This window comes from Telmatherina bonti (assembly GCF_933228915.1).
Source record: "Telmatherina bonti genome assembly, chromosome: 2".
Lineage (NCBI taxonomy): Eukaryota > Metazoa > Chordata > Actinopteri > Atheriniformes > Telmatherinidae > Telmatherina > Telmatherina bonti.
In genome coordinates, this window is record NC_136620.1 from 33,240,692 (window position 1) to 33,256,610 (window position 15,919).

Here is a 15,919-nt window from a genome sequence, read left to right on the forward strand (position 1 = left end):
TCCTTGGCATCCACAATCCTCTGAAATTTGACTGATTTAGGTTTTGGTGGACAAAAGAAAAAACAACTTAGTGAAAACAACTTTATTTCGCAGATAAGAGTTGTCATAAACGATCAAATAGATATTAGATGGCTGAAAAAAGTAACATCATTCTGTAGTGTTATAATTGTATCTGTCTACATATTGTCTCATAGAAAAAATGAGTTAGTTATGTTTTACAGTGACCCAAAAATGATTTTTCTTCAAGGTTGAAGCCACAAACATAAAATTGTATTATTTTTTTACATTTCATTTAGGGCTGGGCGATATGACCTTTTAGTAATATCCCGATATTTTTATGGCATGTCACGATATACGATATATATCTCGATATTTACCTTAGCCTTGAATTAATGCTTTGGTGCATACAATCACATCAGTAAGATGATTTTGTGTCTCCATTAAAACATAATTGTTCGTAATGCATTAAGATATGCTGATTTTAAACATTCATGCCAAAAGGATGAAATTGTAACGAAGCAAACTGATCAAAACCGCATTTATTGAACAGTTAAAGCAGTGGCAGAAACATGTCATTTTAAAACAAAATAAAGTGCCTTTGCATGATGTAATAAATGCAGCGTATGAAAAAAGGTGCTCTAGGGGGGACTTTTCAAATGATGAACTATTATAAGGCTTTGCTTTGTGGATACGTTTTTGAGTTGTTGTGTATTTTTATTCATCGCAGAGTTTAGCATAGAAATCAGTCTTATAATACAGGCAGAATGTCCTCGTATCGTCTCCAATAAACGCTTCAGACAGTTTTTAATTCAGGATTTGATTCCCACTCCTTTCTGTACTATTTAGAGACATGGCGAGCTAGATAAATATGCTTGTGTCACACACAGTGGATGAGGTGAGTAAGTGACAGAGGCTGTGAATGTAATCAAATATAATTAATTATTTTTGCGTGACGTGAAAAACTTTACGTCAATTTATGTCCCACTCTGTAATCCAGAGCGGGATCAGTGGCGGATTTGGCTGTTCATTGTGACTGTAGGTGGAGTCGTGCAGGTGTCCTCTCTGCTCCTCTGACTGACTGCAGCTGCAGCCGGAGCGACTGAGTGCTTTAGGATGGGGAGAGACTCTCGTTCGAAACAATAACTTTACAATACGCGCTTTAAAGTCAGTCGCCAAAACACCAGGAAAGTCTCTAATAACTCCAGTAAAAGTCGCTAGATTTGTTGCTAGTCGCTTTTCACAAAAAAAAGTCGCCAGATTTAGCGAGAAAGTCGCCAAGTGGGCAACAGTGGCTACACGCTGCCTCTCATGACGTAGCACGTACCTCACGTTATGTACGTAACTAGGTGCGCTTGCTTTAACTCTCTGTGCAAAGCGGTGCAGAGTCGAGGAGGAGGGAGAAAACCCCGCCCACAGCTAAAAACAACTGTGTGACAACAGGATACTCGAATATGACGAATATAGGCATTTTCTATATCGCACAGAGGACTAGCCACGATATCTAGAGTATATTCGATGTATCACCCAGCCCTAATTTCATTCTATGATTGGTTGAGTAATCTCATGCTTCCAACCCTCTGTGATCAGTATTTATAGCTCTAGCCATTTCTTTAAATGTATCACTATCTCTCATGACTACAATTAAGAGTAAATTTTGGATTATTTAAATGTGAAAAACACAGAAGATGAACAAGGAAGGGAAGCATCAAAGCCAAAGTGGGGCACAACCACTGTGGAGTTTAGCATGGCATACTGAGCTAAAATTTGATAAACAAACAGAAAAAAATATTTTATTTTTTTCTTATCAGGCGATGCTTTTTATTTTGCAAATTATTTATCACAGAAACCTTGATATGTAGAGCCGCTGCAGGTGCTCTGTGGTTTTGTGTCATTGGTTTGCACTGCCTTCTAACATTTGCTCCTTGGAGAATCACATTTCTGCTGAAGTTTGCTGGGAGCTTAAAACACCAAACTTATTAGTTTGTCTTTTCATAAGAATTTGTTTGTTTGAGTAGAACAAACAGGATTGGAAGGCTTTTTTTTGTCACATTTTCCTAACCGGTCTTTTAGATTGTGCTGCTTCATCCACAATCTAAGAGTGCTGTGATGCATGCCTCCATGAACGCATGATGTTGTACCATACTGAGTTTTTATTATTATTTTGCAGATATTGTAAATGACTGAATTTCTATTTTAGTAAGTCTTCAAAATTTGCTGCTAGTTTACGAAGTTGTATAAAAAGTTAAATATTTAATTTCTTTATATTGATTTTGTGACTTGTCTGATCAGAACAGATGCAGGTAAGATCGAGATGTGTGTGTGTGTGTGTGTGTGTGTATGTATGTGTGTGCAGTTTAGTCCCTTTAGCCTTGTTTCCCTCAACGGGTCCAGCTTCATGCAGGACGGTATGCATTTCTTTTGCACCGTGTTTTAATATATCATGTATTTTTTGTTGTTAAATAGAGAGCACAAATGTCTGTCTGCTGTTCTCTTCCTTTGTTTCTGTGTCGTTTACTTTGTCAATCCAATTAAAAGAAATCGCTGTGCTTCCGGACCCCTTGGTGAAAACAGGGCTTTTTGAGTGGCACATCTTCTTCAGTCTGTGGCATCATCTGATAAACAACACGAGTTTTGTTTCTTACAAAAAGAAGTGCTCCAACTTGATTCAGTTCTTTCTGTAATGTTTGCATATTTCTGTTTCTTCCGTGTTCTCTTGAAGATTGATCAGCAGGACAAAGATGAAGCATCCACCTCAGCTAATCCAGCGTTGGAACTGGAACTAACAGAAGAGAAGCTGCCAATGACGCTGTCCCGTCAGGAGGTGAGGCGTTAAATTAGATCAGAATTATGTCAAAAAAGAATTTTGCTTTGCAGACAACATGCTTCATGTTTTTTTGGCTGTTTATGCAGGTTATAAGGAGACTTCGAGAACGAGGCGAACCAATCCGATTATTTGGAGAGTCTGATTATGATGCTTTCCAAAGACTCAGGAAAATAGAAATTCTTACTCCAGAAGTAAACAAGGTAGGCCTTAGCGTTGTATTTGTTGTGCATATTACATATGGCCTCTACTCTACAAAGACCTCACTCTCGTATGTAAGCGATCCTTTTATGTGAGTGGTCTCATGTCCTAAAGCTGAAGAAAAAAATGGGATAAGTTGATACACTTTGATCAGGATATTTGCTGTTTTTCTGTATCTAGGGCTTAAGAAATGACCTGAAAGCAGCTATGGACAAGATCGACCAACAGTACCTGAACGAGATTGTTGGTGGGACAGAGCCGGGGGAGATGGACACACAACACGATCTGAAAGTACACGAAGAAAACACCACCATAGAAGAGCTTGAGGTACAGCGCTCAATGATGTTTATCAGTGAGGGTTGAAAACAGTTTTATTACTCAATGGGTTGTTTCTATTTTTTTATTTTGTTAATAAAATTCACGTAGTTTTGGAGATGGTTGTGCGATAACAACTTGTTTTCTATAAATGAAATGAATCATTACTTCAGTTCAAACCACGTCATTTATATTAGTTTGTCAGTCAAGGTTATGGTTAATGTTTTATTTTTGTCCCAAGGCTCTTGGGAAAACCCTGGGAACAGGTGACGACAATGGAGACCAGGATGTTATCGACAAATTTTTAAGGGTAAGGCAAGAAAATCCTGCTTTACTTTTCACCTAGAGGGAGCTGTTGGACAAGAAGAATTACAGCAAAGCTACGTTTTCTGCACATGATTTATTTCATGATTGAATTATTTTAGCTATTTTTACAGCAACAGGAAACATAATATCGCAGGAATTCAGGAATGTTCATATGTTCTGTATCGGTCACAAATAAATAATTGAAGTCATGTTTTCTGTTGGTGTTTGTTAGTTTCTTCTGGGCGTTTGGGCCAAAGATCTAAACAGCCGAGAAGACCACGTGAAGCGCAGCGTTCAGGGCAAGTTGGCGAGCGCAACACACTCTCAGACTGAGTCTTACCTCAAGCCCCTCTTCAGGAAGTTAAGGAAGAAGGTAACATTATAAATAAAGTGAAAATCTCTGTAGATATGGTCTTGTGTGGAGTGGATTAGGTTTATCTTTCTGTTTCTTCATGTCTCTTTTAGAGTTTACCTGCTGACATCAAAGATTCAATTACGGACATCATTAAGTTTATGTTGGAGAGGGAGTATGTTAAGGTATGATAATATTTAGGCTCCTTCATGGTTAAAAATGTATCACTGCATGCTTTAATAATGTTCTTTCATTTCAGGCAAATGATGCCTATTTACAGATGGCCATTGGTAATGCTCCCTGGCCTATTGGTGTGACTATGGTGGGTATCCACGCCCGTACTGGACGAGAAAAGATCTTCTCCAAACACGTGGCTCACGTCCTCAATGACGAGACGCAGAGGAAATATATTCAGGTGCGTGGATGAGATGACCTTCTTGTAAAAGTGTTACCTCACGTCAGGCTGTTGGACATGACCAGCTGCGTTCCCATTACATTTTCTCACAAAGTAAAAGTCATATTTGTAAGTTTTGACAAACAACAATTGGGATTTATGGGTGTTTCCATTGAACAGTTTTTAGCGCATAACTCGCAGTTCTTGTAAAATCTCATTTGGGTGACAAGGTTTTGTGAGAATTGCTGCGTATACAAGGTAGCCATGTAGCATTATTTTGGCGTTTTCTACTTGCTGCAGTTTTTTTTGAATCCCTCATTTTCTTTTCTAAAAACTAAAATTCACTGTTTTTCTTCCACACCGCGTCATCTTTACCAGAAATGTACTGGTTGCAATGCCTCATGTCACATCCAGGGACACGTAAATGTAAGGATTGTGTTACCATTACACTGTTGCGACATATATCTATATAATGAAACGAATGAAGAACCACCACATGAGAGCCTCAAAACTATTTAACAATATTTGGGATTTATTTGTTCAAAATGTAAGTGTTTCCATTAGTGTTTTTTTTTTGTTTTTAATTTAAAAAATATATATTGTGATATTTAGTTTTTGCGCAATTCTATGTGTAATGGAAACGCACCTACTGACACATTTCAGTTTTATGTTTACACTGGACCATTTTTAGTGACAATTCATAGTTGAAAATGATTTCTTTTAAAATAGTTTCATGTTCAAATTTTCAGCAGGGCTACATATCTCATTAGCTACTGTAAAAATATTGTATATGGATAATAATTTTACATTTTATATCTATTAAAAATGAGTACAAATAAATAAATTTAATCTATTTAATCTTTCAGAAAGTGCTTTATAAATTATAAACAGTCTCACAATGAATTAAACAACAGATAATGAAATCTACCCAAACTGAACCAAAAAAAAGTTATAGTTTGCATTTTTTTAAAAATATTTTTAAGTTAAATTTCCTCAATATTTGTTTCCCAACAGGGTTTGAAGAGGCTAATGACCATCTGCCAGAAACACTTCCCAACTGATCCATCAAAGTGTGTGGAGTACAACGCTCTTTAACAGACATGAGAGCAAAGCTTTTGGTTCGTTGTATTACAATGTCATTTTGGATTATTTTTTTTCTTTTCTTTTACTGCTGCTCAGTTTTTGTTTTTTTTTTTAAAATAACAGAATAGTGGTTGTGACAGGAAATGAGCTTCATCCTCATAATACTGAGGGGTCTTTGTCCAAAAGTGCAGAAAGAGAACAAAAAAACCCAAACTTGACGTTGGTAAAGCTTCTTGTTATATAAATAATGGGCTCAGCCTGTTTACAGATGTTTGGGACTTCTGAGAACATAAAAGTATATGGCTGCTCCAAGGAATATTATGAAAATATAATCCTTTAATAGTCTCCGTCTTAAGTTTTCACTTAGTTTCGTGTTGTGGTAAGAACGTAATTTGCCAAACTATATTCAAGAAAAACCATTTGTGATCTTTCTTTTTTTCCCCCTTTGCCAAGATTTTCACTCATCTGCAGCTGGACTGCCGAAAAGGGTTATTTCTAGCCTCCATAATTTGCTTTTTCATACAAAAAATTGTGTCTGCAGAGACAATAAAGGAGTCTCACCACAATCTGTATCTGTAATTTTTCTTTATTGCCGGCTCTGTTACCCAAGAATTTGCAAGTCACAAGTTATTCTGATGCAAAAGGATAATTTAGGAAACTGTGTCCTTTCTACATGCATGACTAGACAGCAGTCCAAAGAATTATTCAAGCAGAAACCAGATTTGCAACGACTGATTGCTGAAAGAACCTCTTGTAGTTTTGTTAAAACAGTAACATCCAACGTCACACTGACCCTATTACTCTGTGTAACCATGGTGATCTATTCTGCTCCTTGTGGTGATAGTATGTTCTTGGCTGCCTGAGCCCACGTCACCAGTTTCAGTCCGTCAGCTCTGAACACGTCACTGTTCAGAGGCTCATCTGGGCAGGTTGGCAGTGTAGAAATTATCAACTTGTGAAGGATTTTCCTCTGAGTTCGAATCTAAACCACAGTAAAGAGAGTTTTGTCTGAACAGTTACAGTGAAGAAGCTTCAGACAAGAATAAATAAATGTATCTGATCAGTAAGTCCATCCACCCACGGAGACTTTTCCACCTGTCCTTGAGTTAGAATAAGCGAACTGCTTTGGCTTTTGTCCAATTTAATCTTATGCGTCACTGTCAGCGATGTTTGCTAAGGCCCTGAAATCATTTGCCAGGAGGAAAGTGTTTGCAGTTCGCTTTAAAACAAAAAAGAGTGAGTTGCACTCTGCTTGTACAGAAGTGGAAATACTTTTAGAGGATAACAGAAAATTTGAGCAAACTTAATCCAGATTTGTTTAATCGTTTAGGAATGTAACTTGCATGTTTTTTTGTTTTTTTTTGTGAGAAGATCTGTTACTCAAGCAGATAAATATGATTGTTGCAAAGCACCTGCTGACGCTGCGGCCAGTAAGGACAACATGTCAGGCTTGGCTTGTATAACAAGCAGAGGTGGGGGGATGGAAGTACAGAAGGACAGCTTAGGGTGGACACAGATTAGTTGTCAGTGGAGTGAATTTGTTGTTTATTTTTTAATCTGTGCTGCATGTGGGTTTACTGCATTTTCTTTTACTATGAAGAGTATTACTTGATGAGCTTTAAAGCCCTTTCACTCCCAACATAAATGTTAACTCGTCAACTCCTACAGCTCTGATCCATGTTGGCACATTCTTCTCTTGGCCATCTTCTATAAAGGATTGCGAAGCAATAGGCTGACTGCAACGCAGAGGGTGGGGTGTCTAATGACCTCAGGTCTGTGTGCAACCTCATTACTGGCTGTAAGATGAAAGCGAGCTGATAAAAAAAAAAAAACCTGCTCTTAGAGCTGCTTTTGTTCAGTTGTCAGAGAAGGACGTGTTAGAGATCCACTCAGTGAAATTAACACTTTCAAATCCCAGGTTTGGTGGAAGGATGATCTCCACCGTTCCTTTCCAACAGCATATATTAGCATGCTAATGTGGAAATCAAAGCAAGGCTGTTAGATGTTTATTTATTTTACTTTATGAATTTTAAGGGACAGTGTTAAGAAATAACAGGTGAGATTTAGTCAAACCAGTTCCACATACATTGAAGGGTTGTTGTGCTGTTACACTGTTTGCTAAAAGAAAAAAATCTTCTCAGCATTTTTTTTTCCCCAAATCACTCTGCATTAAGTTAAAGACTGTTTAGTTAGGTAAACTTATTCTTATGAAATTAGATCATCCTTTTAATCATAGTTTTCCTGGTTTGCTGTTTAAGATCTGGAACATTGCAGGTTTCTTTTGTCTCATTTGTTTATTTTTATGGGCTGTAATCAGAGCTGCATATCTCTTCATGTGAACTGGCTGGACAGTACCAGTTGCCAGGCACCTGAGGTTGAAAGGTGGAAACTAATCACCAGTGGAGGTGTAGTGTGTCACACCGTGTCTCTCCCTCTCTCGCTCTTTGTTTGTCTTTCTCTCCCCCCCTACTTCATCTCTGGATCGTTGGCAGTGTAAATGTGCTATTCTTTTACAGCCAGAGCCATGGGTAGCCCTGTAAAGACTTTGGCTTATATGCAGAGTGATTTGGGGAAATTTATCTAATCATTACTCAAGTGTTCATTTTATTATCAGGGCATAAAGGTCAGCACATAATAAAAGTATATTGTTATGCATTGAAGTCATTCAGCATGACCAGGTGCAAGAAAAGAACCAAATGGTGCTCATTTGCAGTCATTTTAGGGCCTGATTTTTAGTCCTTGCAGTGATTATGCAAAATTCTTCCAGACCAGACTGGTTTGGATGGCTTCTTACAAAAAGAAAAGAGGAAATGTTTCTGCACAGTATGATTCACAGCAAGGTTACTAAAATGCATGTTTTCATGAAGAGCTATGACTCTGGTGAAGTGTGTTCGTAGCTCATGTTCACAGAGGAGAGGACATGGAAGGTAAATGAAAGCAAACTGAGCTCACAGCTTTAGATGCAGACAGTGATGTTCTCAATGCTTTAATTGATCAAATAAAATGGAAATATTTCTGATACAGATGGTACCAGATGAAGAAGGACGTGAGCAGTGTAGTCCAGGTTATACGGAGTACACACACCTTTTTCAGTCAACATTGAATATACCCATTTCTAAACCTCCTGCGACGCTGCTTTTACAAATACAAACACCCACCCTATACACATGTACCTACGTCGCCCAGCAGCTCAGCTGAGGTTACTGGTGCTACACTGGTGCTACACTGGTGCAGTTAATTAGCCATCAGCTGTGTTAACTTTAGTCTGAACATAGACATAATAAAGGTATTTGTATACGTCTATGAGCCTGTCTCTCATTAGTCTATGTTTCAGTATTGGTTTAGTCCTTTCAGAATTCTTCCTTCCTGAAACCAAAGAGCAAAAATGATGTGACAAAGAGCAAATATACTGATGGGTTTTTGGGATAAACTAAAGAGAAAAGTCACTTTTTCTGAAACGGTGTTTTTCTGGGCTACTTTTTGTCTGTTTTTAAAACAAGGGCTGAAAATTGAGAGTATACCCACTTCATGAGGGACCACTACACCACTGGATGTGAGGCAAAGGCCGGATTATTCAATGGGCATTATGGACACAGGCCCAGGGGGGCCACGCCCACTTGGGGCCCACATATGGCGAACACCAGCAGTTTGGACATGAAACAAAATGTACATAAAAGCCAGATAGTTACAGCACAGTGTCTAGTGTATTGCCATTGATACCATAGCCCGAGAGATGTTAGAAGTGTCAATTCACAGTGTATAATTCACAATTTTCATGGTTGCGGTGGGGAAGGGGCCCCCTGGAACACTCTGAGCCCAGGGGCCAGTATAATTTTAATCCGGCCCTGCGTGAGGGTCCAGCACATGTGACCAGTCCCCTACATCTTCTCTCCATGGACTTTTTTTTTTTTTTTTTGCATAATCTTATTGAGACTAAATAACATTATTGCTGAGAATCTGCTGCATACTTTGTATTTATCTCAGGGTTGAGTTTTTTTTTTCACGTTTGCGTGGGTTTAAGAGACAGACTGGTTTCATGGTAACAATAATCTCTCCCAGCTTGACCCAAAGCTCCCAGTCCAGCCTGTGCAGCTTGCTCTTCAGCATCTGTTGGATCAAACCTGAGTTAAGAAGCAACTTTAGGAAGTGCGGGTGCTCTGATTCCGTGCGTGTTTATGCGTGGGCTGGCTGCGCTTTGTGCTGACGCTCTCCGGACACACATCTTGCTGTCGGAGAGGGAGGGAATCGTGCTGCACCGACTCAACTTGCAGCTGAGAGCAGAGGACGCATGTGGCGAGACGCAAAACCAGCTTCTCTGATCCTGACAATAACAATGAGAGGATGATCGTTTGAATAACACGGGAGGGATCCAGCTCCTGACTGCGCCTGGCACGCAGATAAAAACCCCCCTTCGGTATGGAGGGCTTGCGGTCTGAAAACGCTGGAGTTGGAGGAACCGGGGAGGACGCGGAGGAAAAGTATCGCGCGCTCGCCTATGACACTGCTGTCAGCACTTTGGTGGCCGTGGCCCTGTATGTGCTGCTGAAAGTCAGCCTGGACAGCTACAGGCAGTGGAGGGCCAGGATCTCGGTGCTGATCGTGGGTTCGGGACCCGTGGGGCTGACAGCCGCGCTGGTCGCTGTCCGCTCCGGGAAGGTGCTGAAACTGACGGTGCTGGATGAGAGGTACCGGACCGCCCTGCTCTGCAGACCCCAGCAGATCGCTCTGGATCCCCGCAGCGTTAAGTTTCTTCTGGGACTCGGGGTGGACTTTGATAACATGGAGGGCTGCTGGCACAACGAGCATTTCTTCACCAGGATAGGCGTGTTTCAGGAGTACCTGCTGAGCATCCTGGAGCAGAAGAAGCAAAGGGTTGATGTCAAAGTGCAGCTGGGAACCAAGGTAACCTCTCATCACAAGTTACAGATGTACAAAACATATAAACTTCGGTTCATACTTCAAGTGGTATCTCTCTATGAAATAAATCTGCATTATGCAACTCCACTTTCCTCTAATATTTACAAATGTGAAGTGTTATATGAGGACTTTCTAGAAGAGGGATGTCAAACTCCAGTCCTGGAGGGCCGGTATCTGGCAGGATTTTGTTGTTTCCCTCTACCAACACCGCTGATTCAAATCAAATGGATCCAGCAGCTTCTTGTCAACCAATTTTTGAGTTTCAGTCAGGTGTGTTGGAGCATGGAGACAACAAAAACCTGCAGGATAGCGACCCTCCAGGACTTCTAGAACAAGGAGAGACAGACCAACTTCACCTAAATTGTCCAACAATTTCCCCTTATTGTCAAACACGATCCTCCTAAAGATACTGGTATGTACTTTTCCATCAGCACTGATGGTGACCGAAATGTCTGTCACCATGGAAGTGCTGCTTCTTCAGGTTCTTGAGTGAGGTTGACAAACAATGTTACTTTTCCGTCAGGTTTTTTTTTTTCTCCATAGTTTATATTGCAATCCACGGCCTTTAAGTGCTTTGAAAGACATGAAGGAACCCATTTTCTTGCCAGCATAAGTGGTTTAATTGTCAATTGTTTGGGAACTGTCAGCCTTACACCAGTCTTTCTCTGGCTGAAAATGCTCATTCACTTCTGGCGTTGTGTAGAGATGCCCCTTCACACAGCTTCTGAGTATTTCCCTCACACAGAACAGCAGTGCCAAAACTGAAAGCAGCTTCTCCGTAGAAATAATCTGTTACATAAACTGACCTCAAACACGAAAAGAGCGCTCTCTACAGTTTTTAGGTCAGTGGAAAGTAAATAATGGAATTACAGTAAACAAATCCCCACCCAAACACACCACAGCATGAAAATAAAATGGATTTTAAATGTAATCCTATTTTGATTCCAAAGGATTTATTTGTCCGCAGGGGATTACCTTTCAGGCACCCCCCCCCCCCCCCCCCCCCCCCCCCCCCCCCCCCCAAACCAAATGCGGCTGTTAGTTCTGGCTCCTAATTTTGTAGCATATTAAGTTTAGCGCATGTTTGATCAGCCCATGATGGTAAAATAACAACACTTATCCCTGATATATGAAAGGGATTGTTACGTCATGATTGCTGCCCTCACTGTAACAGCCCCACTGCTTCTTGCTTGACCTTATAATTGAAGTAACCTACGTTTCTCAGTAAGAAGCTTTAACTGCACAAGCAATGATTAAATGTCCTGTGAATGTTTGTATCATGGCTTGAACCAGAGCTAAGATTTTATATTTGCCTTTTTAAGGTTGAGAGTTACGGTGGGTCTCCTTCATGAGCTTTTTTTTTGAGCTTCATGAACATTTCTTATTGCATATCAACACACAGGAAAAAAATATCCACTGTCTTAGTCTCAGACTGAACTCCTCTCTGGCTTTAGCTGGCAACTTCAAATCCTCTTACCTGCTGCCCTCCCTTCGGCCCCATGTCTCAGCAACCTTCAGAAGATGGAAGACAAGGTCAGCTGGGTCTTTGATCACAGAAAAAACATATTCTTTTAAAGTACCAGCCTATCTTGCCATTTCGTCTTGATGACGTCCATTTTTAGCCTCCTAGCCTGACAATGCTTCAAAGGTCTGAGAATGCAAATTCTCCTGTTTCTATGGTGTAAGTGGATTAGTCATATATCTGTTAAGGTGCGAGCCTTTAGAGCCCTTGTACAACCCTTTTATTCTCCTTTTCTAGCCTGTCAGGATGCCCCCCCCCAACTTGATTTGGTTTGTTCTTTCTCTTGACACAGACAAAAATCTGGTGAGGGGCAGAGATGCATCCACCAGAGCGCGGCAATAAATCTCTCAGAGAGATGTTCTGTTGTAAGACAGGCACAGCCAAAGGAGCCCATTTAAATAGCTTATACTGGTATATTACATTACAGCCCACTTGCTTCCTGCTGTAGATTAATAGGTCCTGGGAGAAGAGCTCATGTCCTCTTGTCGAGCTCCAGCAATGCAAAATGTGACTGAAATTAAAAATATCAGCGCTACACCTGTAGAGCTTATCATTCAGCCAGTTATTTAAGATAATACATTTTTTCTTTAAAAAAAAAAAATCAGTCCTTTAAATAATCTCGTTCAAGTTTCTTCGGATGTGCTGTGTGTTTTATTTGAATAAAAGATTAGATAAAGAATCAGTTTAAAAAGCAATCAAATTAATCAGATACAGATAGTTACCTGGCTGGGATAGGCTCCAGCTTACCCACAACCCTTCATTGGATTAAGCGGTTAGGTTAGGATAATGAATGAATGAACAGACAGGTACCAACACAATGAGTAAGTCATCTAACTAAACTTTATATGCTAAAATGAAAACAGTTCATCACATCTTCCAATCTAACTGGAGCATATAAATAAATATGAATAAAACAAAAATACTGAATTTGTTGTCATCATAACCTAAATGAATACTTTTCTTTATTTTTTTTTTTAAGTTCTCAGAGGAATACCTGCAGCGGATTCCACACAAAGACTGGCCTCGTGTGATTGTGGTGGCGGACGGCTCCTGCGGTGACTCCTGCTCCGTGTTGGGCATCAGCTCAGACTACACTGTGGAGTCCTGCCATGCTTACGGAGCTAACGCCACCACTGAGAGATTAGACCAAAGACAGGTCTGGACACATACTCACAATGAAAATTTGCTCATTTTTGCAGACACATCAATCAAATATACTTGAAAATATGTCTTCATTAGATGCTGAACTTTAGGATCCCTTCAAATAAAGAAAGAAATACAAATTCCAGGATGTACCCTGCCTTTCGCCCAAAGACTGCTGGGATAGGCTCCAGCTTCCCCACGACCCTTAATCGGACTAAGCGGTTAGGATAGTGAATGAATAGATAAATTTCAGGAGAAAACAATGGGTTGCAACTCTATTGGTGGAAGTAGCATGCAAAGTCATACATCTGCATTGTAGAAAGCAGTTTATATGAAACAGGAAGTTAAATCCTCACAGCATAAACTCATTAGCATGACCGAGATAAACTAGATACATATGCAAACATGCTGTATTTTACCATGTGCACTGTGAGTCAACACACATCAGGGTGCTGCTTGTGTAAAGAATACAGGACCGTACAATGAGGGTGACTTTGTTTGCCTATCTAGATTATCTCAGCAAACAGTGGCTCGTGCTTTCTGATAGCACCTGAACGCAACATCCAGCTCATATAGACCACCAGATTTCAGCAGACTGTAGGATGTCATCAATGTCAGCATTGTCAACTGCTGCAGTTTGGTCACTGAGTTCGATAAGAACAGCTGTTGTTATGATGGAGGCAGGCGATCGCGACGGTAAAGCTTGTCATCCTTTCCAGGCCCTTTGGACAGACTCTTAATCTGTTCTCTGCTTGTTAAATAAGAATCTAGATATGAAAACATCAGCTGCAGTGTTTTCCACATGGTGCCCGGAAGGTTACTTGTTTCATTATGTAAGCAGATGGTTCCTTGCATTATGACTCAGTGGTGTTAGAGATGAAAAGATGAACAAACGACTAGATGAATATGGAACACTTCCTCTGTGTATTCTCTTCTAAAAATGCCCTAAAATTAATTCATTAATAACTTGCCTTCATATAATTTATTTTAGCTGCAGATTAGGATGTGAAGTCATATTTAATGTAGAATCATCGTTTAACAAATTTAACAACAAACATCACATTTCTGCCGGTGCACAATCAAAAAGCCAATAAATGCTATTTACAGCAGTTGTCTGCTGATCGTGTGCCGGTCATGAGACGTTTCCAATCACTGATATCTGTGACTCATTCAGATTGTTTCATGTGAACGAAAGCTCCGTCTTTATATCGTAGAATATTTCATAATTGTTTATGTATGCTGACGACACAGAGGATTGATTTGCTGGAAGTAAAAAAAAAAAAAAAAAAACAGGTAAAAAGCTTCAAAGCTAATGTGTGAACACAAGTGTGGCCTCTCTTGTTGTTTTATGGTACCATAACCATTCATTCATATCACGTCCTCTTTGGTGGCTGCCTTTTATTGGCCACTGTTCTCTCTGGCTGCTTCCTGAATTTGAATTGAATTTTCCTCTCAGGATATGACCTGGTCCTCCTGACTGTTCCTTCCATTGCTGCTCTCACCATCTCCATTGGCTGCATTAAAAGCCTTTCGATCCCTCTTGGCTGCTTTATGCCACTGAAAAGAAAATTGATCAATTTTTGTCTTAAGAGAAAATGGTTCGCAACTGCAAAGCTGAACCGCTGAATAAGATTCACGTTATTTTTAACCTTCACTCACAGTGATATCAGCTCTCTGGAGAATAACTGGGGTTTTATTTGTCTCTCTTTTTTTTTTTTTATCACACAGACATACAAAGGACTATGCATACTAATCACCTTTTATTCTTAGTTTATGAGATTACATTCCTTAAACTCGTTCCACCTGAAACAATTGAATCCTACAGCTTTTTTCTTTCTTCTTACTTCAGGTGCCAACACCTGAGATCCGAGCACACAGCCTCTACTTTGACCTGTCTGCTTATGGAGTGGAGGCCCTCCGCGAGAACAGAAACCAAACAGTCAAGCCTGGTTTCCACCTGAAGATCTATGGCACCTTTAGAAACCGCTACATGGCCCTTGTCTGCCCCGCCTCTGACACCAAGATGGTTCGCTTCCTCAGAAACACTACAAATTCCTCTGTAAGAGCTTTCTTCCCCTGCACCAGAGTTGCATTTATTATTTTTTGCATGCAGCTGTCAATAGGATCAATAAGTGTGAAGACTAAGCAGTTGTGTCTTCATGTTAAATCAGAGAGCTGCCCTGCTGATTTATTTGTTCCAGACTGACTTGGAGTTTTAATGTGTGGCTCCATTTGTGGTTCGCGTGTGTTTTTTATGTCTGTGGACATACTGGAGTGTGATTGTTCATGAGCCAGAAAAGCCTTGAGGTAAAGAAATGAAAAAGAGAGTGAAGAAGCCTCTGATATTTGGTGGTGTGGTGTGTGTTTGTGTGTGCACACGTGCTTAAAGGCCATCTGTAATCTGTTTTTACACTTCAGTGAATAAATGGGAGGCTGATTTTTTTTTTCTCCCCATGGTTTACTTCAGACTGTGGCATCTTGTGCAGCAACTTGGCTGTTAGTATTTTATTTGAAGTCACTCAGTTTTCATGTCAAGTGACTGATCATGTGTTGCCTGCAGCCTTGTGTAGTAGCACTTCACACAGGTACCTCGCAAGACTGTACATGATGTTTCTTGTTGCCATGTGGGTGGCACTCAAATGCACTGTTACTTGGTAACAGACGACTGTGCAAGTATGGGCTGAAAAGAGCAGAATTGAGCAGAGAGAAAGCAGAATGAAAGGAGATGCTTGTCAAAGAAAAGAGTTCAGTCAAAGTCATACAGCAATCTTGGGACATTGATTTTTTTTGGTTCTTATTCATTTATATTATATATATGTATATATATGTATATATATATGTATATATATGTATATATATATGTAT

The 15,919-nt window shown here is 40.0% G+C and overlaps 1 protein-coding gene across 2 annotated transcripts in view; it reads left to right on the plus strand.

Moving 5' to 3' along the window:
• prpf18 (PRP18 pre-mRNA processing factor 18 homolog (yeast)) overlaps positions 1 to 6,011 on the plus strand; it is an 8,366-nt gene extending 2,355 nt beyond the window's left edge. For both annotated transcript variants that reach the window (XM_079255569.1, XM_079255570.1), the window contains 8 exons: positions 2,720 to 2,821; positions 2,911 to 3,024; positions 3,203 to 3,349; positions 3,579 to 3,647; positions 3,876 to 4,016; positions 4,109 to 4,180; positions 4,255 to 4,410; positions 5,404 to 6,011. In XM_079255569.1, the coding sequence (XP_079111695.1) occupies positions 2,720 to 2,821; positions 2,911 to 3,024; positions 3,203 to 3,349; positions 3,579 to 3,647; positions 3,876 to 4,016; positions 4,109 to 4,180; positions 4,255 to 4,410; positions 5,404 to 5,484 (882 nt within the window). In that variant the 3' untranslated portion in view covers positions 5,485 to 6,011. The remainder of the gene's footprint in view (positions 1 to 2,719; positions 2,822 to 2,910; positions 3,025 to 3,202; positions 3,350 to 3,578; positions 3,648 to 3,875; positions 4,017 to 4,108; positions 4,181 to 4,254; positions 4,411 to 5,403) is intronic.
• The last annotated feature ends 9,908 nt before the right edge of the window (positions 6,012 to 15,919 follow it).